The 27,709-nt window shown below is 39.8% G+C and overlaps 1 protein-coding gene across 2 annotated transcripts in view; it reads right to left on the bottom strand.

The window, feature by feature from the left end:
• LOC149322504 (ceramide synthase 5-like) overlaps positions 1 to 27,709 on the bottom strand; it is a 55,424-nt gene that overhangs the window by 23,035 nt on the left and 4,680 nt on the right. For both annotated transcript variants that reach the window (XR_016271850.1, XM_089478874.1), the window contains exons 2-5: positions 11,525 to 11,630; positions 6,361 to 6,491; positions 4,183 to 4,240; positions 1,606 to 1,656 (exon numbers count right to left, since the gene is read on the bottom strand). Coding sequence is in view for 1 of the 2 variants with exons in the window: in XM_089478874.1 (XP_089335000.1) it covers positions 1,606 to 1,656; positions 4,183 to 4,240; positions 6,361 to 6,491; positions 11,525 to 11,630 (346 nt within the window). In the remaining variant the exon portion in view is untranslated. The remainder of the gene's footprint in view (positions 1 to 1,605; positions 1,657 to 4,182; positions 4,241 to 6,360; positions 6,492 to 11,524; positions 11,631 to 27,709) is intronic.

The raw sequence follows: 27,709 nt of genomic DNA, 5'->3' as shown, positions 1-27,709 counted from the left end.
AGGGCTCCGAGGGCGGCAGGGGGCCTCTGGGGGACCCTTTGCAGTCCCTGGGGCCCTCCAGGAGGGCTCCGAGGGCGGCAGGGGCCTCTAGGGGACCCTTTGGAGTCCCTGGGGCCCTCCAGGAGGGCTCCGACGGTGGCAGGAGGTCTCTGGGGGACCCTTTGCAGTCCCTGGAGCCCTCCAGGAGGGCTCCGAGGGCGGCAGGGGGCCTCTGGGGGCCCTTTGCCATCCCTGGGGCCCTCCAGGAAGGCTCCGAGGGCGGCAGGGGGCCTCTGGGGGGCCCTTTGCCATCCCTGGGGCCCTCCAGGAGGGCTCCGAGGGCGGCAGGGGGCCTCTGGGGGGCCCTTTGCCATTCCTGGGGCCCTCCAGGAGGGCTCCGAGGGTGGCAGGGGGCCTCTGGGGGGCCCTTTGCCATCCCTGGGGCCCTTCAGGAGGGCTCCGAGGGCGGCAGGGGGCCTCTGGGGGGCCTGATGCCATCCCTGGGGCCCTCCAGTAGGGCTCCGAGGGCGGCAGGTGGCCTCTGGGGGGCCTGCTGCCGTCCCTGGGGCCCTCCAGGAGGGCTCCGAGGGTGGCAGGGGGCCTCTGGGGGGCCCTTTGCCATCCCTGGGGCCCTCCAGTAGGGCTCCGAGGGCGGCAGGGGGCCTCTGGGGGGCCCTTTGCCATCGCTGGGGCCCTCCAGGAGGGCTCCGACGGCAGCAGGGGGCCTCTGGGAGGCCCGGTGCCGTCGCTGGGGCCCTCCAGGGGGCCCTCCAGCGCTGGTGGCCCCCACCAGCTTTTTTGCTGGTCTCTGACGGGGCCTGGGGCCCTGTCAGGGGCCAGCAAAGATGGGGAGGCGTGGCCCCTGGAGGGTGGAAGCTCCACCCCCCGGCACACGGCCCCGCCCTGGAGGGTGGAAGCTCCACCCCTCACACGTGGCCCCGCCCCGGAGGGTTGAAGCTCCACCCCCGGCTTTGGCCCCCCAGTCGCCTGAGGGACACCAACCCGGCCCCCGGCTCAAAAAGGTTGCCTACCCCTGCACTAGGAGAAGGGTCAATGTAAACCTTTCCCCTTGCTATCGTTTCTACTATTGTGGAGCCTTCCTTCATGCTTTGTCAAGGACTCTCATCCCCTCCTATAATGAGGAAATAACTTCAAGGAAGGAGGGGGGGGGGAAGGCCTTATGGTAGGATGTGCAGCAAAGCTTATTATGTCAATTTGTTCTGATAAGAATTTAGTCCTTGACATCCCTAGAAATCTCTCTTAATATAGGCAGTCATCATTAGTGCAAAAAATCCCATGTGTGGGCTTTGATGTGCCAGAACTCCGTGATATATTGTAGAATTTTCACATGTATCTGTCAGTTCAGGATGACATATTTCTTTGGTGGCAGCAGCACCTGCTCCAAGATAATGGAGCTGCCTTCTATCAGGGCAAATGGATAAGCTATTTTAAATGTAGAAGTTCTGAATATGAATCAGAAAATTACTAAAAAAATTGCTGGTTCAGGAAGAATAGTGAACAAATTCTAAAGGACTTCAGGAAACAGCAATTTCCTACCCAACAAATATCAATACCCAAATGGGTCTCTTAGTGCTACTCACACATGCTGGTGAAAACAACACATACCTGAAAAGGATAGTTGTGCCAACACTGTCGTGTATCCCAAAACCAGGGTGACTAAAGGGAGGGAAAAGGAAAAAAAGCTATACCAAAAGAATATGTTTTGTAATAAAACTTTCTCCCTCTTGCAGTATTGCTTCAAATGGTTTCTTTCAAACTACCAAAGTAGTGGAGTCACACTTTTTTCATCCCAGAAAATGGTAACACCTACAAAAATCTCTTATACAATTTTTATTTTTTCTTGGCAAACTTGTTCACTGATTCAGCTTTGTTGCAGCAGAAGAACATAGGTGTACCTTAAGTGTACATTGGCTGTTTCCCCAAAATTGTATAAGTTATTTTTGTAACTACATTGGCTGTTTTCTCCAAATCTTATAATGAGTAATTCTTATCACTTAAAAAAATGACAAATAGGTTTTCCAAAAAGAGCAAGTACTGTTTCTTCCAATATTTCACAATTAGACTATGGGACGAAAGCAGGTAATTATTTACTAAAAATCAATTTAAAAAAAAGAAAAAGAAAAAGGGATAATCTAAATAGTCCTAACAAGAAAACATCAGACTTCAAAATCTCAATTTCCCACATAATTATTCTAATAGTTGTGATACTGAAGTTTCCAAAAGGTTATTACACTTTTACATGATCACTCAATTGCGTGCATTATGTTCTCTGCATTGCCAATAGCTTGAACTGCTATATATTATTACATACATATTAGCAACTTGGTTTTTTTTGGTACCATAGGTATATTACTTTCGCCCTCCATTAACAGGTTTGGTCACATGTTCCTCAAGAACACTAAAATAAATAACTAAAGTACTTGTGACTGTTCTCTGTGACTTTGTGTTTTCAGTGTTCCTCAACCATGATAAGGTATGAATTGCCAAGTAGTTTCAGGGATCCTAAATCTAGTGAAAAATCAATTCATGTTCTAGTCTCAAAGCTTTCTGAATCATTCCTATCTTTACTAGATTTAGTAAAAAAACAAAAACAAAAAACAAACCTGAAATACTGGGAATTTAAGGTACAGGTGTCAAAATGATGCAACCAAAATGTGTTTTAATAGTTTAAGTGATTATATTTTTAGTTTTCCTCTTTTGAACCATGCTGAGAACCACCTTCATCTCAGTACTGGGGACCAAGTGGGATATTTCATAAATAAATAAACGTTTTAGGAATCACTCATACCCCACAGACTTTACAATCACCTTTAAGTTCAAACTATTTTTTTAGAAAAAGAAAAGTCAGAAATTTCCGTTTGTTATGTAACCTTCTTATTTTTCATCTTATTACTTAATAACCAATAATTTCAAGGTCACTGCAATTTCAATTGAATCTGTAAATGTTTAAAAGCAACTTGCACTCTCAGCCAGTAGACAGAATTAATGGGCTTTTAGACAACCACTTTTCTCAGTTCACAGAGATATCCTTGTTGTTTAGAGCTGCATTTAGAGTTGCAGTATTAGTCCCAGTAGTTTAAACAGAACAGACAGTGGATGGGAACTTGACATTGAACTTTCTCAGAATATAGTGCGTTAAGTAACAAGTTTACACCAGTGTGCCACCAATCAGATGATGAGCTTTAAAAAAAAAATAAACCACCCTGCACAGCAGATTGGGAAAAAAAATATGACCAGAGATTTCCCATTCCTTGTGCCTGAATCCAAGTGTCAACAGCAGCATTTTGGGGTTTCAATAAGATTTGAAACTTTCAAGTTATCTGACAAAGAGGTAGTGATGCTCTTTACTTCAGCACAAAACAATGCAGCAATCTCAGAAAAATCCAAGCCAAGGATGGGCAAAGTCCAGCCCCCAAGCTGTCGTTTAGGCTCCCAGGGCAATTTTAAGGGCCCCAGAACGTGGAAAATAAATGCTCCCCTCCTCGTGGTCTCCACACCCTTTAAGGGATGTGGAGCTCACAACTCAAAACAATTCCACTGTTATGAATATGAAACTGGGGAAGGGGCTTCCTTCAGTTTCTTAATTGAACAGCATAATATTTTATGTTTCCCCCCAAAAAATCTGTGGGGTCAGACTGAACCTGTTAACAGCTAAGGGAGAGGGTTGCCCCCTGGCCTATATTTATTCCAAGCTCTCACTTACTTTGCTTTATTTTATAACCTAAGGCCAAAGCAAACTGTTTTAAAAAGAGCATCAAAGTAGAAATAGAAGATAAAGGATGCATCATTTGCATATAATTGATGTTCCAGTCATCCTCTTAATATGTACTCATAGAAGTGAGAGTGTACTCTCTGTAGGTGCATAGTACTTGTCCTCTTGCACATGACAATCACGCAACTACAATTTCTAAGATAGAGATCAGAATCCTTTCCAAGGAACAAAGAACAAGGGTATTGCAAATCATAAACAGGTCTATCTAGTTCTGTGGTCAGAAAGAGACAGACCTACAGCATTTCTATGATGAAGCATTATATAAATGCTACCTTACCTCCTGTGCCATGTTGTAGTTAAACTAAGAACTGGGAACAATTAATAATATCATGGAAGTACTAAGCAAAGCAAAATAAATCCTTCATTTGAATCCCACTAAGTATAAATTAGGTACTGAACCAATCACTCACCGTCCAAAGAAATTTGAGTCCATAGATAAATATACATAAATAAAATATTAGCCTCCACCTGGAAATGAAAAACAGGTAAGAATTTAATACATAGCACAAAAATCCTGATCTTATTAAACAGTGATCTAATTAAGAGTCAAAACCACTTGAAGTTGAGGGAAACCTAAAAAACTCTAAGCATAGAATTCCCACTCTGAAAAACCAGTGTTTTTATAGGTTTTGTGTGGGGGTTTTTTGGTCTATGTGGCTGTGTTCTGGAAGAGTTTATTCCTGACGTTTCACCGGCATCTGTGGCTGGCATCTTCAGAGAATGCTGGCATGGAAGTGAGTGGAGTATATATATATTGTTAGTTGAGATGAAGTGATTTACATGTTCATTTGTGTATTGTTCTGTTGTTGAATGGCAAGGTCTCAGGTGTCTATTTAATTAGTGATCCATTGTCTGCTGGGAAACCCCCCCTCACCCTGGTGGTTTTCAAGTGCATTTGCTAGGTCTTGATTTTGGTGTTTTTCAGGACTGGTAGCCAAACTTTGTTTACTTTAAGAGGTTCTTCTTTCCTGCTGAAGTTGCCCAGGTGTTTGTGGATTTAAATTTTCCTGTGCATTCTGATCTAACACTTGTTGGCATGGTCCAGAATTTCAGTGTTTTCAAACAGCATTTTATGGCCAGGATGGTTTATAACGTGTTCTGCTACTGCTGATTTTTCTGGCTGGCCCAGTCTGCAGTATATCTTGTGTGCCTTGATTCATATTTAAACTCCTGTGTAAACTCCTGCAGCCGTGAGAGGGTATCTCCTGTCCTTTACTGAGCAAAGCATTTGCTGGATTTTCTTGGTCAGTTTGTAAACTATTTGGAGGTTGTGCTTCTTCACCAGTTCCCCTATTCTGTCTGTGACTCCTTTAATGTATTGTAAAAATACTCTCCCTTTGGGTGGTTGTCTTCATTCCTATGGTGTGGTTTTTTTTTCTGGGTCTGGAGGCGTTTCCGATGTCTGAGCTGGAGTAACCAGGTCAGGGTGATACCCCAGCAGACAATGGATCTGGGAAATTAAATAGACACTCTGAGGCCTTGCCATTCAACAACAGAATAAAATACAAATTAACATGTAAATCACTTCCTCTCAACCAACAATATATATACCCCACTCTCTTCCATGCCAGCATTTTCTGAAGATGCCAGCCACAGATGCTGGCAAAACATCAAGAATAAACTCTTTCAGAACATGGCCACATAGCCCCCCCCCCCAAAAAAAAAAAACACAAAAAACTATGGACGCCAGCCGTGAGAGCCTTTGACTTCACAAACCATTTTTTGGTGCATGGTAAGATGGTCAACAGCAAACTCTGTGACCCTCACATTAAAATGAATTCGTAGATTTCACTTAATGAAGCCTTGATCCATAAAACACCCAAAACACACACAGCTATGGTAGCTCTGTGGTAGAAGAAAATGTTATATGGATATCTAATAACAATTCTGTAGTCTAGTGGACACTCACAAGAATTTGTAATCTAATTGACACACACAAGAAATTCCCTATCATGCATTTAAACAGTTTCCAATTTAGAATATAGACCAAAGATAGATGGAGGTCAAATGAGACTTCCACTCACCTAAGACAAATATCTTGGGGAGGAAGCCACTGGAGAATAGAGGTAGAAGCCACAGAGGGAGCAGGCAGGAAGGCAAAGATGTTCAGATACTATAGTGATAGAGGCCATGCATAAAAGGGTAAGAAAATAAATTTAGATAGGACAGAAAAGGAACAAGTGTCCAGGAAAAATCCAGATGTTTTGGAAAATATCTTCAAAAGATAAAAGTTAATTTTATAAAAATAAAAAAAACTCTGAAAACAAATTAATAGTTGCTTGAATAAACTACTAGTGCTACTGAGTATTCAGATGGTAAGTGGTACTGGTAATTTATAAATGCTATAGCTCGAAAAGATGAAGGAACAAGCATCACTACCCAGGAACGTACAGTTACACCCCCAAAGCTAACGAGTAATAAACATCCAAGTTACCTCTAATGCTACAAATAAAAAGTAAACTTTTTATACTACATACTGCTACTTAAATAATAGTTTAAAAGACCATCTTTGTCTCAATACTCACAAGATGTCAACTTTTACAAACACAACAACTGAAGTACAGGAGTTAGACTCCACACAAACCTACATGCTCTCACAGAACTTTGCAAGGGTGGTTGGTTTATCCTGGTTCCTCCGATGACGAAACCAACATTGGATTTTTCGGACATCCCAGTCAAGCTGTTTTGACAAACCCTCTAACCTTTTTGCATCTGGGCACTGGAAGAAATCAAACAAATATAAAGTCTTATCTTTTCTTTCTTAGCAATCTTTCAAAACAGGTGCTTCTGATTTCTGGCCAATTATTTTTAGATTCAGAACCTGCTGCTTATTATCTGAAATTCTGCCTGGAAAAGTAACACTGGTTAAACATTTAGTCTAAGAAACAAACTCAGAGGACAAACATTCAGTCATACAGGAATGAATCAAAAATGTCTATAAGCAATACATAAACTAAAATTCCAAAGAAATAACATACCAAAACAAAAACAAAAGCAGTAAACAAAAAGCCTAACATATCTGTACAGCCTTACATTAATTTTACATTTTAAACTTACTGATTTGGCATTATTTTTCATTTTACCTGTTTCTTTCAAAAAATTACTAAAACAACTAACATCCCCTTGACCAAAAAGATTAATTTTTCTCTTGATTTTTATTTTATTTATTTATTTATTTATTTATTTATTTATTTGCATTTTGCAGCCAAAAATGATGTAATGCCAGGCTTCAACAAAATTAGCTTTCTTTGGAAATGCTTTCACAACCAATCTTACACTTGCCAAGGGATTTCACTCACAAAAGCAGCCAAAATAAATACGAGTGCAGCAGTACCCTTATAATGGAATCTCTAGGTCACAGTAGGGGGTTTGACGTTCAAACAACTACTGGCCACATCTGCATGCAGCACTAAACAATACTTTAATGCTAGCTGTGTAAGAGGAACAGAACCATTGCAAAGGATCAGGTTCAAGCACACACATCCCACTCCTCCACTCATATAGTCAAAAGAAACAAAGCAGCTTAAGTTCCACTTCGTACAATTCCTAGGTTGGAAATGCACGCTTGTTGTTACGTGTGGAACAGGGATCACCATTTAAAATAGTCTCCATTTTGCTACACTAACCAACTACAATCCAGGGCTTGAAGCTGACTTGCTTACCAACTGATTAGAGTCTGTTTAAACCACAATTCCACTCTTGCATATAAGCTGTACATTATAAATTTTACACTCGTTTATTCATTCCCCAAGGCATGTAGAAAAAGGAGAAGGGAGAGGGAATGCTTAAGCCTGAGGCTTTGTCAGGATTCCTTTCTGCTCTAGCACATAGTACTAAAGCCACAGTTAAGTAATTATGTCATTATGTGACCCTGCAGCATCCAGACTTACCCAGTTTAGCATTAATAAAATAAATAAATCCATAATTTTTTTTGGGGGGGGGTGTGCACTAATGACAACACAAATAATTTTACATTAATAAAATTTTGCTCTCAGTTCTGGTATCACGTTTATTTCCTGATAAATGATGATGCATCTGTAATGTTCTGAGGAACTCAACAGAGCCGCCCAGTTTAAAGGATAAATGAAAGGAAAACAAACAAACAATAATCAGGGAAGAAGAATAGGAAACAGAAACAATCCATGATAACAAAAGTGTAGCTTGCCTGATTTCAGTTCCAAGTCCCATATAGAATTACAACTTAGGCTTGGTGGAAATTTCTTCTGAAATTAATCTTACCCCACATTAATAAGAAAATGTTGTCATGGAAGCCCTAGTCACAAAAAATGTGTTTTGGACACTGTACTGACCTGAATCCCAGTATATCTCTTCCTTATGTGCTTGAATTGCCTCAAAATGATATACAGTGCGCCCACGTCATACGCAAGTGTTCCATACACGGCTTTCAGCTTATGCTGTGAAGCCATGTGCCAGAAGCAGCAATGGCATGTGTGCATGCGGCACCCACACCATGCCGCATGCATGAGCCCCATTGTTTTCAATGGTGCTCGAGCTTACACGGTATTTCCCTTAAGCCGGGGGCAGAATGGATCTCTGTGTAATGGAAGGGCGAACTGTACACTGTTTCACTACCTACACCTTAGTTTGTAATCTGAAGAGTTCTCTAATAAAATCAGCAGTCTCAGACACAGGCACTCACCAACAAAGAGTAAATACTATGGTCTGTCAATGTAAGAATATTTGAGAATAGATGACTGGTAATTTATGCCTCAGATTTCAGCACAACTCCTTAGAAAACAGAAGGTGACCTTTTGCAGCTTTCATTTCTATGATTAGAGATGTAATAGATAGTGAAAAGCTGTCTGCAGCCCAAATGGAATCCATATTTGTGTTGCAGACATTTGCATTGTGTCAGAAAAGAGGCTGTGCTTCACCGTTCATGAAGAAGCAAAAATATAAGGCTGTTTGCAGCTGGAGTTTGCATGTGCCTTGAGTCAGGACAGAAAGAGACATTGTGCTCAGTGCTAACCAATGGTAACATCACGAGGCTCAAAAACAGAGGCAGGAGGGGGACCTAAATGTTGAACAGTATTCATAGTATTGAACACAGGAGGGGGCTGTATCACTTAGCACAATTGTGGCATCAGCAAGAATGAAAACATCTAGAATTATCATTTTGCTGCCCCTAGAAATGGAGGAATCACAAACTGGTAGGGATGAAGGGACACCTAATGTGTGGTGTCTGTCTAACCAAGCTTCAACAGATGCATTCAAAGAGGAGCTATGCTACTTAAACTGGTACAAGGAAGAGATACAAAGTGAACTTACTATAATGTAGCACATATCTGCACCTTCCTGTCTCCTTCACAAGCAACTGAATCAACATGGGTGGGAGGTACATTTTATTGAGGCCCAAAAGTCTAGAGGGCCCCAGGAATCCAGAGGGGTAGAGCCACACTGTAATTCCCATTATTATAAGAAAGAACTAAGAATACCTAGAATGTTTCAGCAATCTGAAACATTCTGAACTTTTAGGCTTCCAGATCTAGCTCTAGCCTAAGACCCTTCTTTAGAACTAGCCCTAAACTAGGGCTAAACTAGAACTGGGTGAGATTAAGAGAAAGGTTTGTTCTCTTCTATTTGACATGGTCCATCTTAGCAAGAACTACAAGTGCCAGAGTTCTTCCTGCATAGTCAAGAAGAGACAACACTGTAAAAAAAAGTGAAAGCAAGTGCTGCTGTTTTCCCTGGCAATATTTGCTGACAGTGTGTCTGTCACACTTTCAGTGCAAATATGGACAATGTCATCTGTAAATTAAACTAACCATAAACATTTATTATATATTCCATCCAGTCTTAAAATATATAATATTAAAGCCAAGGAAAAAACAGGAAGCAGCTTATGAATATCTAATTTACAAATATCTTGCAAATCCTTCTGAATGTTTGCCTTCTGAAATGTTGCACCTAAAAAAATCAATTCTGCTTTTGTAAACAAATATGAAATGTCCTCACTTATATTATTAAATGAGATTTACAAGAAACAACTACAGCTTTGTTTGCACATTACTAGTGACTGTGGATGGATCTGAAAGGAGTTTCAGCAAGGTAGTACTCAACAAAATTTGAAGACACTCTACAATAAGACAAGAATGGTTATTCCATCTAACCATCCTGTATACCTAGTGAGCATGCAAGGGACATAGGAAGTCAATGTGTAATTTTACAATGAGAAAGGCCAAAAAGCATTAAAGTCAATTTATCTAATATTTCCAACCACACTGGTCCATTAGAATTTTTAAAAAACCAACACTGTCAGATAATCCCTTTATCAATTACCAAAAAGTTACAAAATTGTTAGCGAATCTATAGAACTCTCAAGCTTGGTGCTATTATTAAGCAAATATTGTGAAGGCAGACATTTTTCAGAAATGTGGAATATGGAACAGTAATTTCAGAATTAAAATAAACTCTTTTCACAGCATATTAGATTGTATGTAACAGATAATGGATTGTGCTGTTATTGTGGGAAAGAGGTCCACATTCCTAGTTTCTGGTGGGCCCCAAATTGATCCTTTAGTTCTGCACATTATAGGCACACTGTGTGTTGGCTGGCAGAATACTGTCAAGGTTGTTGCGTCCTTATCAAATCTGCTTATGCTTGCCTATGAAAGACTGAGAAGACCAGATGAAGACTTATGCACCTACTGATAAAAAACATTAATCAATTAATTAATTGAAAATATACTGCTCTCTGGAACACCTGTGAAACTTCATATTGTAGTGGGATTGCCTTCTGTCATTTCCCCCCATAAATTGGGATGTTTATAAGTATGATACGTTCTCATATTTGTCCTAAAGAAACTGACATGCTTAATCTAAAATGCATCTTCTGTGGAAGACAGGTTTCTATGCTTGCAATTACATACAACAATATATCCAAGCTGTTTTTGTTTACCAAAACCCCCCAAATTCTGTTGAATTCTGTGTTAAGGCCTCATTATTTAAACAACTATCTGTTAGAGTAGTACTGGGGTAGGATTAGATTTTACAGATAGCTCATAGAAAATAATGGTTGGTTATGAAGTTGTAGCCTGACTGCTGATTTCTCCACCAGAAACACACACTCACACTCTTAGGGGGAGGGGGACTGAATTAAAAATAAATATATGGTGAACAAATTAAGGAGCTGCATTCCATAACATTTAAATGTGCCTCTGATAATCCAGTTTTCACAACTGTGGTAAGGAGTGTATTTTTCCTGGACTGCAGCAGCAGAACTGTGAGGAGAGGGGAATATTAGCTAAGGCCCATTACAAATGGGCACCCTAATACATGCTGAGTACATACTAGGGTTAGAAAGGGGTGTCCTTTCTGGACGCCCCTAACCCTAGTACGTGCTCGGAGCGTACAAAATGGCGGTGCCCATGTCCGCACATCGCATGGCGCTAATGACATTGCGAGTGCGCCATTGGCGCCTCGCAGCGTCATTAGCACACCATAAGAAGAAGCTGCATTTTGCAGCTTCTTTTTTACTGCGCAGAGGAGCCGCGCAGTTTGGCCACTGAAGCTCCTCCACACAGCAAATGAAGGCGCTTTTCAGCCTGCCCTTTTGGGCAGTCTGTAAAGCGCCTACGTTACATTTATATTTTAAAAATTATTTTATTTTATTCATTATATTAATTATTCTAATTATCTTTTTCTCCAAGGATTTAAAGGCAGCACTTGGTTCTATCCCCTCCCCACCAATCTATTTTATCGATTCCAAGTAAAATCTGAAGCACCACTCACCTTGGTGATAGATGTAAACACTTTTTCTAGAATTGCATTGGGCTGAGCTCTGCGAGGTCCATTATCTTGAATGTCAAGATGTACAGCACATGGTTTGGCAATAAATCTGGAAAAAACAATCCCAAACAAGTAATGTATAACACAACAGCAAAAATGTGGAAGCTCAACATCTATATGAAACAATCTCAAGAGCAATTCTGATGTCACACTAATAGTCAGGCAACAAAAGTTCATCCCTCCATATAGTCTAGTCATATTCCACAGTACTAAAGGGGCAAACTGGTGAACCCTCTCATTAAGACAAATTGGGGAGGGGGTTAGTAATGCCATTTTAGGCCTCAAAACAGTATTGCTTATTCAAATGATATCTGCTACTACTTCATTATCTACTTGGAAGATCTCTACAATTTTGGCAAATTTTATAAGTACAAGATAACAAGTGTTGAAAACAGATCTTTACCCTTTAAAAATGTTCAAACAGGCATATAGTATACAGCAGTGATTCCCAAACTCTGGCATTCCAGGCTTTTTGGACTCTGGCTCCCAGAATCCTAAACTATTGGCCAGGATAGCCAAGGTTTCTGGGAGCTGAAGTCTAAAACATCTCGAAGACCCGAGTTTGGGTATTATTGGTATAAAGTATACTGATTTCAAATTTTGGTGAAAAATATTGAAGTACTTCCTTCAGGTTTGTGGTTTGATGACTTTCTGATCAAGAGTTGAAAAGTTATTTAGGTTTCCTGTTCTGTTAATGCTTGTGACATCAACTGCTGGCAAAGCTCTCAGTTTCATTCTGATGGTTAATACTGCCACTACTTTAATGTTTTTAGAAAAATCTATGTTGCAGAAAGAATCTAGAGTAGTGGATTTTCTGAACAAAGCTGGGCAAAAACATTGTAAAATGGATCAGGACCCTAACATAGAGTAATAGGAAGCTTTACCACCACAACCCATTAAAAAAAATGCTTAAAGCAAAAAATAAATAAAAATAAAAAAAACAAAGGAGTTTGTCAGACACAGCAGAGTAAAAGACTTGAGAGAGAGAGAAAGACAACACAGAGAGGGTTAATGAATACAGAGTTTCATCTGGACAAGGCAGCAGAGGAGAGAACTGCAGCCAGGTATTATCACAAAGTATTCATCCAAAAGCACCTTTGAAGTTAGAGGGTGGTGAACTGAGAACAGCAATTGCATTCCAACTGGCCCTATGCACCAGCAGACAGTCACAGGTCTGAGAAAAGAGACCCTATAGTCTGACTAGAGCTGGATAGGTGATTTACTGGACTTCACCTTCTCCCATTTTTTGTTTTACTTAGGGAAGAGTACTGGACAATTGTAGTTCTACTGATGTTGTTCAACTGGAACTTCCATCAGCCCTAACCACATACCAATGTTAAGGGGAGACAGATGCTGCAGTCCATTAACATCTGGAAGTCTATAACTTGACAGCCTCTCATTTAGAGATTTGCTTTAATTTTCATGGCTGTCTGAACTGTTATTATTGCTTCCTTCTCCCTCCATATGAAAACACATTCTTTTATCAATAAACATATTTTACATTTATTAGCATTTGTATATAAGCCTCAGAGTATCATGCCATATTTTTGATGAATACATTAAAAACCAATATATAACTGTACCACTTATTTTTAAACAGTTTAGGACACAGAAAAACCAGAATGGTAACATACCATGATAAACTACTACAGGGTAAAGCTCATGCTAACAGTAGACAAAAAGCCTGGGTTACTACTGTATCCTGGCTTTTTATGTTGTTTGAAATCACCCCTTTCTTCATAATACTTGACTCAAAAAATTCGCAGATGGAGCTACTATTGGAATGTCTGAAATCACAGAAACAGACAAAAGTGGGAACCAATTTTAAAATCCTCCACAATGCCCAAACACATTTAGCCTAAATGCAAGCATACATATGCAAATTATATACAGACACCATGATAGTATGGATAATTTTCCTAAATTGGTGCAAGGACAATAATTTCCATCACATCAATTAATTATTGCGGGCATAGGAAGGATATTGCAAAACCTTTCTAAATCTTGTCTTTGTTTATGTGCTTTTAAGCCTCCTGTCAATTTAGGGGGATCCCATGAATTTCTTAAGGTTTTCATAGACAATGGATCCTCAGGGATGGTTTTGCCAGTTCTTTCTTTTGAAATATAGCCTACAGCACCTGCTGTTCACTGGCAGTTTCTCATCCAAATATTAACCAAGGTGTCCTTTAGTAATTATATGCACTATGACTTTCTTCTATCTTATCAACAAAGCAGGCTGCTAATATGTTTACTGGGATTATTTGAAATCCAATTTGTGGGTTTTTTTGCCACCAGTGAAGCATTTCCTCTGGTAACACATACCTCTGCCACCATTTATTTTAATAACTGTTGAAATGTAATTTTCTGAAGACAAATCTGTAGACTCAGCCTATTCAGAATCAATCCTAACGTATGTGAGAAAGATATTTCGTAAAGAACCCTACAGACTAGCCTCAAGCCAGAAGTACCAGAGCTAACTTCTGGTGAGAGATGTTTAAAAAAGAAACCTGGTCTCTTCATATGTAGCTAAATGGCTGCAAGGAGAGGTAATAAAATCATATTAAGGCCAGTGCACAAATCACCAAATATTTTTTCACTGAAAATTAGCACTTGGATACCATGTGAAAAGCTACACTCATCATTTTGTACTAACAATAAATGGAAGCGCTCAGTAATATGTTCGGATCAAATTGCTTTGTTTAAAACCACATGCTTATAGTTTGTCATCACCTTACTCAAGGCTGAGAGTGTGTGACTTGCCCGAGGTTACCTAGTGGTTTCCATGACTGAGTAGAGATTCAAACTCTGTCCTCTCAGAGTCCCTGTCTAACACTCAAACCACTATACCACAATGGTACTCATAAGCTTACTAGGAAACATTTACCAATTTACATCAATGAGCTCAGTTCACACCACATCCAATTAGGTGTGCTGCACATACCCTTCCAAATCATCTACCTGTCTTAAACCCTACCATTACAAAAAAAAAAAAAAAAAAAAAGATGATGATGATATGAACAACACAGAAGCATAAGTTAACTTATTTGAAGAGAATCAAATAATATCCTTCCACAAGAAATAAAATTTGTGCTGAAGTCACTCTGGATGAAGTATCAGAATGAGAAGCAATCTCAGGATCTCATCAGTATGGCAACAACCCTTTTCCTATTTTGTATCTCAGACTTAACCTACTGTCTTGCATGGGGCTACGATATTGTAAATATTGTAATATCACCCACTCTGTCTTTTATGGGAGAAATTGACTTTATTTGTATTTTGTGCAGAACCCTGTCCCTTTATGTTTGTGACTCACATTTTTAAAAATGTCATTATGCCTTCAGTGTAACAGAGTGGTGTTAGAGGGGTGGAAAAAGTCCTTACAGTTACTAGATTTCTGATTGAGCATTAAGACACAGAAGTACAGTATACTGTAACTCTGTTAATAAAGTAGATAGAGGAAAGAATAAAAAACCAACGGATTGTCTAACTTTTAAATATGTTCAGTTAAGAACTGAGAAATGATTAGGGCTTGAATAAATGATAGATAAATAAATAAATGAGAGGGAACTTTGCTTTGAAAGGAGTTGAGGGTGTGGAGGGAATTCAGGAAGAAGTGTAATTTGTGCGAACCAAGATATTACATTGTACTATTTACAAAGCTAGTCTACAGCTAGTTTAACTTATTATACAAAACCTCACTGGTGTTGCTATCTCTGTATGTTTTCATTTAAGAATTAATGAGTAGGATCAGTCACTACCACACTGAACCCAATGATCAACACCACACCCACTTGTCTAAGTGTCACCTGAGGGCTGAGAACCAAATGTGTGAAGGGTTTTTAAGTTAAAAAGGGCAGGTAACTGATATGAGTCCAAGGGCTGGACCTGTGGAGCCAAACTGATCTGTCACATTGGACATTACTTCTTTCACAGAAAAACTGGTACCAGAGACAGAAATAACATGGAAAGTAGGGATAGGTTCCTGCATCACATCAGGAGTGGAGGAAGAAAAAAAGGGGAGGGAAGAAGGACAGTAGAGAGGGAGGGAAGTTAAGAACCTTTACCAGTACTGCATTGCATTTGCACATTTCCAAGAAATATGTACTTGTCCCTTGCTGTTCACACTGCAGAAAAAGGAAAATACATGCCCACAGAAGACAATGCAGATAAGTACAATATTGGCAGATACAGTCTTATGCTTCAAGAAGGGTGCTGAAAAGTTCTCAGCCTGACCCACTTCCCAAATTCTGAATTCTTTTGTATTGTAAACTGCTAATCTGCAGGATCAAGCTCTAATTTTTATATTTTTTTTCCAGATCATTGATAGAATAATTTCAATGAAAAGTGTAGAATTTTCAAATGTTGAACATAGGGCCATCATGAAGTTCCCGTTCCTGCAGAAGAAAACTCCAAAGGAAATCCATTCAAACATTGAGTGGCAAGTGCCTATCATAGTCAACTGTGAAGAAGTGATATACCAACTTCCAGCATGTAGATCTTGAAACCAAAGATGCAGCAAGGTCTGGGAGGCCTTGAACAGTGTCAACTCCTGAAATTATTGGACATGTTCATGATCAGATTTTGGCAGATTAGCAACTCTCAGCTAAAACACTAGAGATATCCTGAGAATCCACTGGGTTATAATCCACAAGCAGCTATGCAGAAGCCGTCAGACAAATGGGTGCCGAAATGTTTGAATGCTAACAAGTAAAAAAAAAAAAAAATCAAATAGAATCCTCCAAGCTGACTGTGCAACATTTTGAGGGATTGGGGGAATAAATTTTGCAATGTCACTGTTAATGAAACATCCAGAGAAGAAACAACAGTCCTTGCAGTGGCAGCACTCAAGTTTTCCACAGCTTAAGAAATTCACGAGTCAAAAGACAGCAGGAAAGGTCATGGCCAGAGTTTTTGGGGATAAAGAAGGTATTTTGATGACTATTTTCAGAAGGGCCAAACAGTTAAAGCACAATACTGTTAGCCAATTAAAGGAAGCATTAAAGGAAAAACAGCTAGGGAAGCTGCAGAAAAATGTTCTCTTTTTGCAGGATAATGCACCTGCTCACAGAACTGGCAAGATGATGGCTGTCTGGAAGAATTTGGGATTTCAGTGCATAGACCATTCACTCTACTCACCAGGTCTTGCTCCATCTGATTATTTCCTGTTTCCAAACCGTAAAAAGAGTTTGAAAGGAAGGAAATTTTCAAATAATTCAGAGGTGATAGCAATAGCAGAGCAGTATTTCAGTGACCAGATATCAGAATTTTAGGGAAGGGTTAAAGAAATTTGAGTAATGACGTGTGAAGTGCATCAAACTTCAGAGTGGATATGTGGAATATCATTTAAAATTCGTGGCTCTATGTCAGGGGTAGGCAACCTTTTTGAGCCGTGGGACGGGTTGGTGTCCCCCAGACAATGGGGGGAGGGAGCCAAAAAATAAATAATTAAATAATTAAATAATATAGGACAACATTTTCAAATGTAGGACACATTTTTAAAAATGGAGGACATGCCAAAAAATTTGATGATTTTTAAAAAATGTTAATATAAATGCATGTTTCTTAGGCATGATCAAAATGGAGGACATTTGGGCATTATTCCTAGACAGATGGCAGAAATGTACTTCCCTTTCTGGCCAACCCCCCCTCCCCACATTCCAAACAGCACATTTGGGCACTGAACATGGCTTTACTTAAGATGGCCTCTTGCATATTTCAGAGGCTTATTGCATAACCAAACTCTTTGGGTTTCACACTGAACATGGGTTCACATGGCTATGCATATTAAACATGTCAAGGTAGTCTCATAAGTGATTTGCCCTCGGGTTCAACTGTACTTCTCAGAAGTGTGCATCTATGTCATTCCCTTCTTGGTAGGGCTGAGAACTATTCAGCACCCCCTAGTATATAATTAAATGGCAGAAATATCTAAACAAGTAATTTCTGCTGTGTAGTTTATCCTTCATTTTTAATCACTTGTAAAAGTTTTAATAAATTAAAACCAGTTGTATAACCCACTATGAAGGATTAATTTACAATATTGTACCCTTTAACAGTTTCCAAAAATACAGTGTGTTAATGTGCTGAAGTAGAACTAGTGTGGTGTAGTGATTTGAGCATTGGCCTATGGCTGTGGAGACCAGGGTTTGAATCCCCACTCAGTTATGGAAACTGTGTGACCCTGGGTAAGTCATACTCTCTCAGGATCAGAGGAAAGCAAAGTACAATATCCTTGGAACAAATCTTGCAAAAATAAAACCCTGTGATAGCTTCACATTAGGTTCACAATAAGTCAGGAACTATTTGAAGGCACACACCACCAACAACACAAATCTGTTGGGACAAATAAACAAAAAGACTTCTGGCACTTAAAGACCAACACATTCATTGTGAAATAATTTCATGGAGTAGTCTAAATGCCAATAAGATTCACACTGCATTTATCTGGTGATGTGGACTTTACTCCACAAAAGCGTAAACCATCATAAATATAAAACTCTTTAAAGTGCAACATGACTTTTTATTGATCTTCCGCTTGAATGAGATATCAGATTAATTAAAAGCTGAATAAGCAGAAGATAGTTCAGAAACTATAATTGGTACAGAATGTCACTGCCCAACTGGTCTAAGTGTAAACTGGCATATTCATATTACACTGGGCCCTCCACATCTGCTGGGGTTAGGGGCACAGAATCCCATGATTGAAAGTGGAAACACTGCAATTAAAAAAAACAAAACCTTTTTTGTAAGATGAGAGAACATCTCTCTAGAATCTCTAGGTCCTTCAGTGTGACTTCTGACAGAATCATGCTGGAAGGCCTAGAGCCGTGATGGTGAACATATGGCACGCATGCTACAGGTGGCACACAACACCTTTTCGCCAGGCATGGGCCAGGGAGGAGAACAGGCACTCACATGCCTGTTCCTCCTCCTCCCTACTTTTCCCGGCCTCCAGCTGTCTCAGAGAGACAGCTGGAAGCTATAAAATGGCGCTGGGAAGAAGGAGCTAGAGGCACACACCGGTGGCTCCTCCTCTTCTGGCCTTCAGCTGCCTGAGACAGCTGGAGGCTGGGAAAAGGGCGGGGGGAGAAGGAGCCACTGGCATGCTCCAGTAGCTCCTCCCCAGAGACCTTTGCTGGCCTCCAGCTGTCTCCAGAGGGACAGCTGGGGGCAGGGAAAGGTCCATGGGGAGGAGGACGGGGCACGTGCCCAGTCCCCTTCCTCCCCACTTACTTTTCCTGCCCCCCAACTGGCTCCAGAGAGCCAGGTGGGGGGCAGGAAAGGTCCGTGGGGAAGAAGGGCGGGTGCGTGCCCAGTCCCCATCCTCCTCACTTATCTTTCCTGCACCCCAACAATATCAAATAGAGCAATGTGCAAAAGAAATGTAAACATACAAAGAAATTTAAGGACAAAAATCAGTATCTCCAAATCTGTTATATATCTTAAATAAGAACAATATCAGGAATATAATGAGATTTGAGATCCTCAGCAGAAGCTCTGTTCCATGTCCCACTACCCCAACAAGCTAAGCATGACAGCATGAGTAAACAAGACAGGGCTTTCTCTACAACAGCATTCAGCTGTGTTACTCCCTTCCAAGGGAAGTTAGACTAGCTTCATCACTCATCATTTTCCAGTGGCCCGCTAAGACTGCATCATTTTATATGGACCTTGACCCATTAAATCAGGGGTGACTTCTTCTCACTGCCTTATCCCTGCACAGGTTTTTAAAATTTTCTAATAATTTTTTTTAGTCTGTTTTTAATGTCCTTACTGTTTATACTTAATAGTTTTATCTGTTCTTCATCATCTTAGGGCCCGCACAATAGATACTTTTAAGTAAATAAATTATACACAGAGAGAGACAGTGAGCGAAACAGACAGACACAGATATACATGTAGATATGAGAAGCAACCGTATTGATTATAATGAAGCAATATAGAATTTGGCATTAAAAAACAGTAAACTACCCCTAAACAAATCTTTTGTTTACTGGTACACAAGGCCATAGCACAGAATAAAAAATAATGGCTAACAATCCAAAAGAACTTGCACAAGTGTCACTGCAGCAAAAAGCTCTAGCTACAAGACAAAAACAATTATAATCCACATGCAGCTCAAGGGTTGGACCAACAACTAAAAAGACACTTGCAGATTGGAAACTTATTTTTTGGTTCACATCTGTTGTGTTTCCTTTGGTTCCATTAGTCTATGCAACCAGAGGTAGCAAATCATCAAGTGGACAAAAACAGCAGAAAATAACTTGTTCTTCAATATACTTCCATTTTTATTACATCTATACTCTTTTCTTGAAGTGTACCACTTTAAAAAATTCAGTGAAAATCACTGAACCAGCTTGATTTTGCTTTTAGTCTGAAGAAACCTAAAATGCTTGGCAGAAGTTATTTTAAGACACTGCTGTAGCCTTACTGATTTCCAGTTTTGTTGTTGTATGTCTTCAAGTCATTCCAGACTTACAGCAAACCTAAGGAGAACCTATCAGGGGATCTTCTTGGCAAATTTCTTAGAGGGAGTTTGCCATTGTTTTCTGAGATTGAGAGAGTGTGACTTGCCCAAGGCCACCCAGTTTACTTTATTGAAAACCAACCAGCTTACATCGTATGTTGAACGAGTGGCAGCTAGACTCCTCTGCTACATTAATACTCTCTAAAAACAGTGCAATTTTAAGGACAAATTTACAGCAATCAAATCACCTGTGCAGCGACCTTAACACTTGCTATGCTTGTTTTATTCCACTTATCAGCCAGAAGTATAATTTCATACAGATGTTTGTTGACCCAAATAGCATTAGGCTTTTCAATGACAGCAAATGTCTAAGAATCAAAGTCTGACATGACTGAACTACTGTAAAGCTGTATATAAGGTTCAAATCTTTTTCATTGCCTTGGTAAACACTGGAACATAATGGCTGAGATCCAAAGGGCTACTTCAGATAAGCTGAAGTAGATATTTTACATTTTATTTTCTGTAACCACCTCCGCACCTTCTTAGGTACTTGAGATGACCTGCCAACTCCAGCCACTGGTGGATGAAACTTATTTTCAGAAGCCACTTTAATCAGCCTTCAGGCAGGCTTAGGAACTACTTAGGTAACATGTGGGATGAAACTTGGCAAGACAGAATTACAGGGAATGTGACTATGTTGATCCTTTCAGACTTCTTGGTGGCTTTGCTATAACTGATCATGGCAATCTTTGAGACTGGATGTAGAAATCACCATTTGCCAAGAGTTCTACTCCTGCCTGAACAGCTGATTCCTGACTCTTTAACTGTGCTTCTGGGTTTTGCAGGGTTCTATTATTTCCCCCCACATTCTTTAAAATCTACATGGCATTGCTGGGAGAGACCAACCAGACATTTAAGTGGAGGTATCACTTGTATGCTTTCTTCTTTTCATTCAGATGCATGTGAAGCTGTGAATATCCTGAATAAGTGATTGAGTGCAGCAATGGACTGGATTGGCATGTATAAACTTAGAATCAATTTAAAGAACACAGGGGGTACTGTTGGAACATGGTTCAGTCATATGAGTGGGCAGTATTCAGCCTATTTTGGAAAGGACTGCACATTTCCATTCGTGAAATCACTGATAAAATTATTCATCAAAAATCAGAATCAATGTCTAGCTGGCTATGACGTGTTTGAATACTGAGTTTCTTACTATTCACAAAGTTGGCCTTGTACTGAAGAAAGGTATGTGCAGATGAAACTATTAACAGATGAAATATGGGGACATCCTTTAGTAGAGGAATGCCTGGAGTGAGTCAATCAACATGGAAACTGTAGTAACAAGATCAGAAGAAGACTAAGACACGTAAGGGCAGCTGTGAAGGAACTAGATAAGATCCCCAAGTATGATGCCATATCATTGAATACCAAAGTCAGAACTGTCTTTGTCATATATTTCCAATTTCCAAGTATAGATGTGGCAGCTGGATAATGAAGAAAGCTGACGGGGGGATCACCTCATCTGAGATGTGGTTCGAGAAAACAATACTGCAGACACCACATACTTCCAAAAACCTAATAAATGGATCCAGCAGCATATCACACCTGAACTCTCACCAGAAGTCAAAATGACTACATTGAGACTATTGTATTTTGAATCATTATGATCACATGAATCATTAGAAAAGATAATAATGTACTGTATCTGTACCAGCTGGTATGATAAGATGTAGCAATTAGCTTCTTTTTAAAAATTAACTCCACGGTGCCAAAGGAAAGAAAATCATAATTTTATTATGATTTGGAATTGTTTTATTGAATATATGGATGAGGGGGGATAATGCTGGACTTCCAAACACACTGAATATTTTTACTTATCTGTGTGAGGAAACACTTTAAACATCTTTAAATGATGTATTATGATTGTGTATGCCGTTACAAACTGTTACTTTGTGTGCTATTGTCAAGGAGTTATTCATAGCATAGTTTTTTTGTGTTTTAAAATTAAAATATTTTTAATTTTTTTTAATGCATGGTATATTTGAAGTCAGTGGGAAAAGAGGAAGACCTCATTACAAGTAGACAAACTCAATCAAGGAAGCCATGACCCTGAGTTTGCAAGACTTAAGCAGTGTTGTTGATGTTTTGGACTTTTGGAAGTTTCTCATTCACATTATCATCATAAACTGAAACCAAGTTGATGTCACATAGTAACAACTACAGTACCACCTAATTAATTCGTGTTGACTAGGTATGATTAACACATTAAATCTTAAATGTAAGACTGAATGAGTTGGCAAGTAGACATACTGTATGGTTTAGGAGAAATAAAAGATGGTAGCAAGAATGTTATAAGAGGACTGCTACTTTAAACTGTTTTAGTTCTTTTTTTCAAGACTCCGTGGCTGTTTGACTGGAAGATGTTGCAGTCAGTCTTCCTTTAGTTAAAGAGATTGCTAGCTAACTGTGCAGGATGGATGGCTGATGCTCTTTTAATGGGACATACAGGTTCCATTCTCCAGAAATGAAGCATATTTGGAATAAGAGCAAATGTTTCTTCAGAGAGGCTTTTTAAAACAGGAAACCAAACAGCATTGTAATGCAATACTATTAGTAGCAGTAAATCATTTAAGCAGCCTGTAAATATCACTGATAAAATCACAAGAAGAACTTGCTGATGACACTGAATATCTACATTAGGGATAGACCCTTCAGATGTGGTTGACTGTAACTCCTATCAGCACTGGCTATGCTGGCTAGAGCCAAGGGAATCTAAAAACACATCAACAACACCTAACAACCCAATGGATGACCAATGAAAAAAGAAGACAGCCACTGATTTTCAAAGACATCTCACAGTACCCAATATTGTTATCATTACTCTCTAAATCAGCTCTTTGAGATGGGAACTGGACACACCCCTATGCACTGGTTCTATTCTTAACTTGAGAAATAGATTCAGAAAGTTTGTTGGTGTGTGCCTTCAAGTCATTTTTGACTATCATGGGGTTTTCTTAACAAGATTTATTCAGAGGAGGTTTGCAATTGTCTTCCCCTGAGGCTGAGAGCATGTGACTTGCCCAAGACCACCAAGTGGATATCATGGCTTAGCCAGGAACCGAACCCTGGTTTCCAGAATCATAGTCCAACATTAAAACCAGTATACCATGCTGACTCTCAGAAAGTAGTACTGAGGAAAGTAGTACTGAGGAATTATTGTTGTGCTCAGTAAGAGTTGTGTGTGCCCAATTTTTCCCTAATCTTATTTAACATCTACAAACACCAATAAATTATGTCATCCAGAAATCTGGACAGAAAAGTCATACATATAACATTTGACTCTGTTTTCTTTTTCATCAAATTTGGGTGAAACTGACAAACTACTGAAACCAGTACTATATAGGGTAAGAGTGAGTAAAGTTTACAAGCTCAATTGAGATAAAACAGAAATGGGGGGAGGCTGTTGGTCTGGACTAAGCTATGAATTCATAGAACGATACAGGCAGAATCTCAAAGGACATCTAAACCTATGCCTGAAATATTACTTATAGATGGACACCATGTCTCTCCTAAAAGGTTACAAACATATTGTATATACTCAACTATAAGTCAAGAAATTTATGCCCCAAAATGGACTCCAAAATCATGGGTAGACTTATATACGGGGCAATAAGTTAATAATAATAATAATAATAATAATAATAATAATAATTTGTTTTATTTATATACCGCTATTCCAAAGATCATAGCGGTGAACAGGAAGTAAGCTAATTAGCAAGTAAGCTAATTTGCCCCCAACAGTCTGGGTACTCATTTTAGCGACCTCGAAGGATGCAAGCCTGAGTCGAGCTTGGGCCCTTTTGCTGGTCTTGAACTCGCAACCTTGTGGTTTTGAGTGAATGGTTGCAGTACAGGCATTTAACCACTGCGCCACCACTGCTTATAAAGTTCCTAAACGAAGTGTCCACCTTCATCTGTAGCCAGGGATCTTTAAACAACTCCCTGTTTGAGTCCCGGCACGCTCTCCTCTCTCCCTGTTATCCCTCAGCCTTCCCTCACAGCCAGAGTTTATTTATTTATTTATTAGAGGACTTATACCCCACCCTTCAGCCTTAAAGGCTATTGCTGAGGCAAGGGAGAGAGAGAGAGCGAGAGAGATCCCCCCTTTTGAAAGCCATCAGCCTGGAAATCCTGGGGGTGAAGGGCAGAAAGAGAGAGGGGTTTGTACCTTGTTTTGCTGCCGTTGTGGCAGCTGAGGCCCAGATACACCGGGGAAAGCAGCGCCTACAGGCCACCCCAAAGGGGCGGTCTGTAACGCGCCTTTGTATCCTGTTTTGCAAGCCATGAGCCTGGAAATCTTGGTGGTAAAAGGAAGGAGGGGGGGTTCTACCCCGTTTGCAAACCACAAGCCTTGGAAATGTTGGTGGTAAAGGAAAGCGAGAGAGAGAACCCAGGTTTGTTTCCCCATTTCCCATGTCGAGACTGTGACCCTTGGGAAAGGTCCAGAGAGGGAGAGGAGGGAGGGAGTGGTGCTTTGTTTCCCCCCTTTAGATCTTTTGTAATATGCCCCAGTGTTTGACCCTTGATATACATGGATCATATCAAAATCCATTATTTTGGCCCCGAAAACTGCCCCTGACTTATACATGAGGTCGCCTTATACACGAGTATATACGGTATTACCTTCAGAGACAGTTCATACCTTTAGGGACATTCTTCCTAAAAGTTAAGGTGATCCTGTAACAACTTGATAATTAAAAATGGGGAGGGTCATGCAATCCTGCCATCTCTACCAGAAAGGGACACTTACTGACGTACTGAGGACAATAATTCTGTCTCTCAATGGGGACTCTGTGCTATTTCTGAGAGTGTTCTGGGAAGAAAATGACGGGGAAGGAAACAAGTAAAAGAAATCCTTGCCCCACTCAGGAAAAAGAAACTAAGGCAGTATGATTTTATCAGACCAAGTAAGCCAGCATAGTGGTGTGGTTTGAGTGTTGTACTAGGATTCTAGAGACCAAGGTTCAAATCCCCGCTCATTTTAGGTGAGTTTTCCACATATCTCAACCCCAGAGGAAGGCAGTAGCAAACTCTCTCTGACTAATTCTTGCCAAGGAATCTCCACGATAGAGTTGCCTTAGGATTGCCATAAGTCAGAAATGACTTGAAGGCACACAACAACCACAATAACTTAGAACTCCAAATTGCCTAGCAGAAGTCATGGGCACACATGGTAAGTACTTCAGCCCCAGATGCATTCAATTGCACTTACAATACAATTATGTCGGAGCACCATATTTTGGGCAGTCCCTGCCTATTCAAAACAGGGGCTAATTCTGGAAAGATGCAAGTTATTGTTCCCTCCCCAAAAAATAGACTTTAAAAGTTTATTCCTTGTTTCACCCATGGTCAAGTTGGCAAAATTAAAAATAAATTGGGGGGAGGGTTTCATAAAAACAATAGATTGCTTACTTGCCAGCATCTACAGACATAGTATCCCTTATCTGAAAAGCCCCAAAATCCAAAACCTTTTCCACGGATGGCAGAGAAGTGACACTTTTGCTTTCTGATGGTTCAATGTACACAAACTTTGTTTCACATACAAAATTGTTTAAAATGTTGTATAAAATTACCTGCAGGCTAAGTGTATAAGATGTATATGAAACAAATTAATTTTGTGTTTACACTTGGTCCCATCACCAAGATATCTCAGTACGTACATGCAAACATTCCAAAATCCCAAATATTTCTGGTCACAAGCATTTTGGATAATGGATACTCAACCTGTGCAGCAGAACTGTCTATGCAAGGAATATGCATTCTGAGGCTAAATAAGACTGTGTGTGTGTCTGTGCAATTAAATAAAAATGAGTTGACATAAGCCAAATACTTCCTCCTAAAGCAGGGGGTGGCCAACTGCAAACAGGACAAGGGCCATTTCTCTTTCCTGCATCTGCAGCGGCCTCAGCAACACATTTGAGCATGCTCAAAGTGACTTGATGTCATTTCGGGCCATCATTTTAGCCAAATTTTCTTCTCCCTCCCCCCCCCCTCTCTCTCGTTTCTATTGTGGAGGTTGGAGGGGATGAGGGGTTTGGGGGAGTAAACTAGTGTCTTTTCATGAAGTTTGAGAAGATTTGGAGTGGTTTAAGGGTGGTAATGACTCCCAAATCAGTCTGATTTTTTAAAATTCAGGTGATGTGATAGATTTGATGGGAGGGTGCCATGGGCCATAGGCAGCTCACGGTTCACGTTTTGTCGACTCCTAAAATGAAGTATTGAGCAAGAACACATCATACATAAAGAAGAAAGAAGAAAACAATAATGGCTGGAGAAATTTGTGGCTCAAGTTGTGACTCATCAGTCTCACATTCCTAGTGTTCTATTGTGGCCTCTAATTTATGTAGTATTCATTCCCAGAGTGAAAGACAAGGAAACGGGCATAGTGACATTTTTGTAAATAAATGTGAATGTTATGTATTGATATGGAAGGGACCAAAACATTTCTACACAGGAAAACATTCTCTGGTATTCCCCAATGAGTACAGTATATGGAATTTCACAACCAAGATGCCAGACTCCTTCCGAGAAATGTAGATATTCTGACAACTGAATGCAAGGAAAGAAGGAAACAAAGGCATTAAGTAAAGCTGTCAGATATTAACTGGTTTAATACCCCAAACAACTACCTAATCCTCTTGCATATAGGGTAGCAATCGTGAAGGAATGTACTAATGAAAACTGGAAGACATAGTTGATAAAGGTGATTTTTTAAACAATACAACAAAATGTTGTATCAGAAGAAGTAATTCCTATTAATAACTGACTACACAGGTCCCTAGCAAATTTTGATTAAAATTAAACAGCATAATCCACTGCATTCCTCATATGACAAGGAAATTGGTTAATGCAGCAGTTACACAGACTTCAGTTTCACACCACATGTGAATGACATTAGTTACAAGCCACATTAACAATATCCACATAAATGAATACTGTACTTCTTCACGTAAAGTTCCCTGCAAGCAGAAAACTAAATACCAGTTAGAAGAGTTCTAGACTGGCCTTGCCTCTGATAAACTATCTTCTATGTAGATGTTAACAAAAATTGCTGTAAAGGAACATTAAGTCACAAAGCCCCAAGTAGCTAATCTCAGTCACAATTAGCTGTTTCACTATCAGTTGCTGTGTGTATTTTTTTTTTTTTAGTATATTATTTGGCAAAAACTATATTCAAACCTCAGTCTAGAAAATTAGCATGATCCCCGGTAAACAGAAACTGGTGGGCTCTACTTTAAATTGTGTTTATTTAGGTTATACTATAATAATTGAACTTGTGAACTGCCAAACAGGATCAGTAAGTGCCAAAAATGTTCAAAGGTGCTTCTGAAAACTGGACGTTCTCCAGCATGTACAACAACATTTAGAGTAGTCAGGCAAACACAGATTTTTGTTCCAGGCATGCTTTTCAGGAAGAGTGTATTTTCCAACACAAGTATTAATTCCTCTGTTGGAAAAGCTAATACATGGTGAGGCACTGGTATAAATCTTTCATATGCCTCAAGGCATCTTTGGGAATTGGTTAAGCAAATGCTTAACCAGAAACACGTACTGGTACTGTCATGTAAAGATAGCTAGCTGTACTGTCCCAAATGCTT

This window comes from Sceloporus occidentalis, unplaced genomic scaffold (assembly GCF_023333645.1).
Source record: "Sceloporus occidentalis isolate IW3139 unplaced genomic scaffold, rSceOcc1.0.p SCAF_1, whole genome shotgun sequence".
Classification (NCBI taxonomy): Eukaryota; Metazoa; Chordata; class Lepidosauria; order Squamata; family Phrynosomatidae; genus Sceloporus; species Sceloporus occidentalis.
Note: the sequence above shows the minus strand (reverse complement) of the source record. Positions and strands in the feature narration are given on the sequence as shown.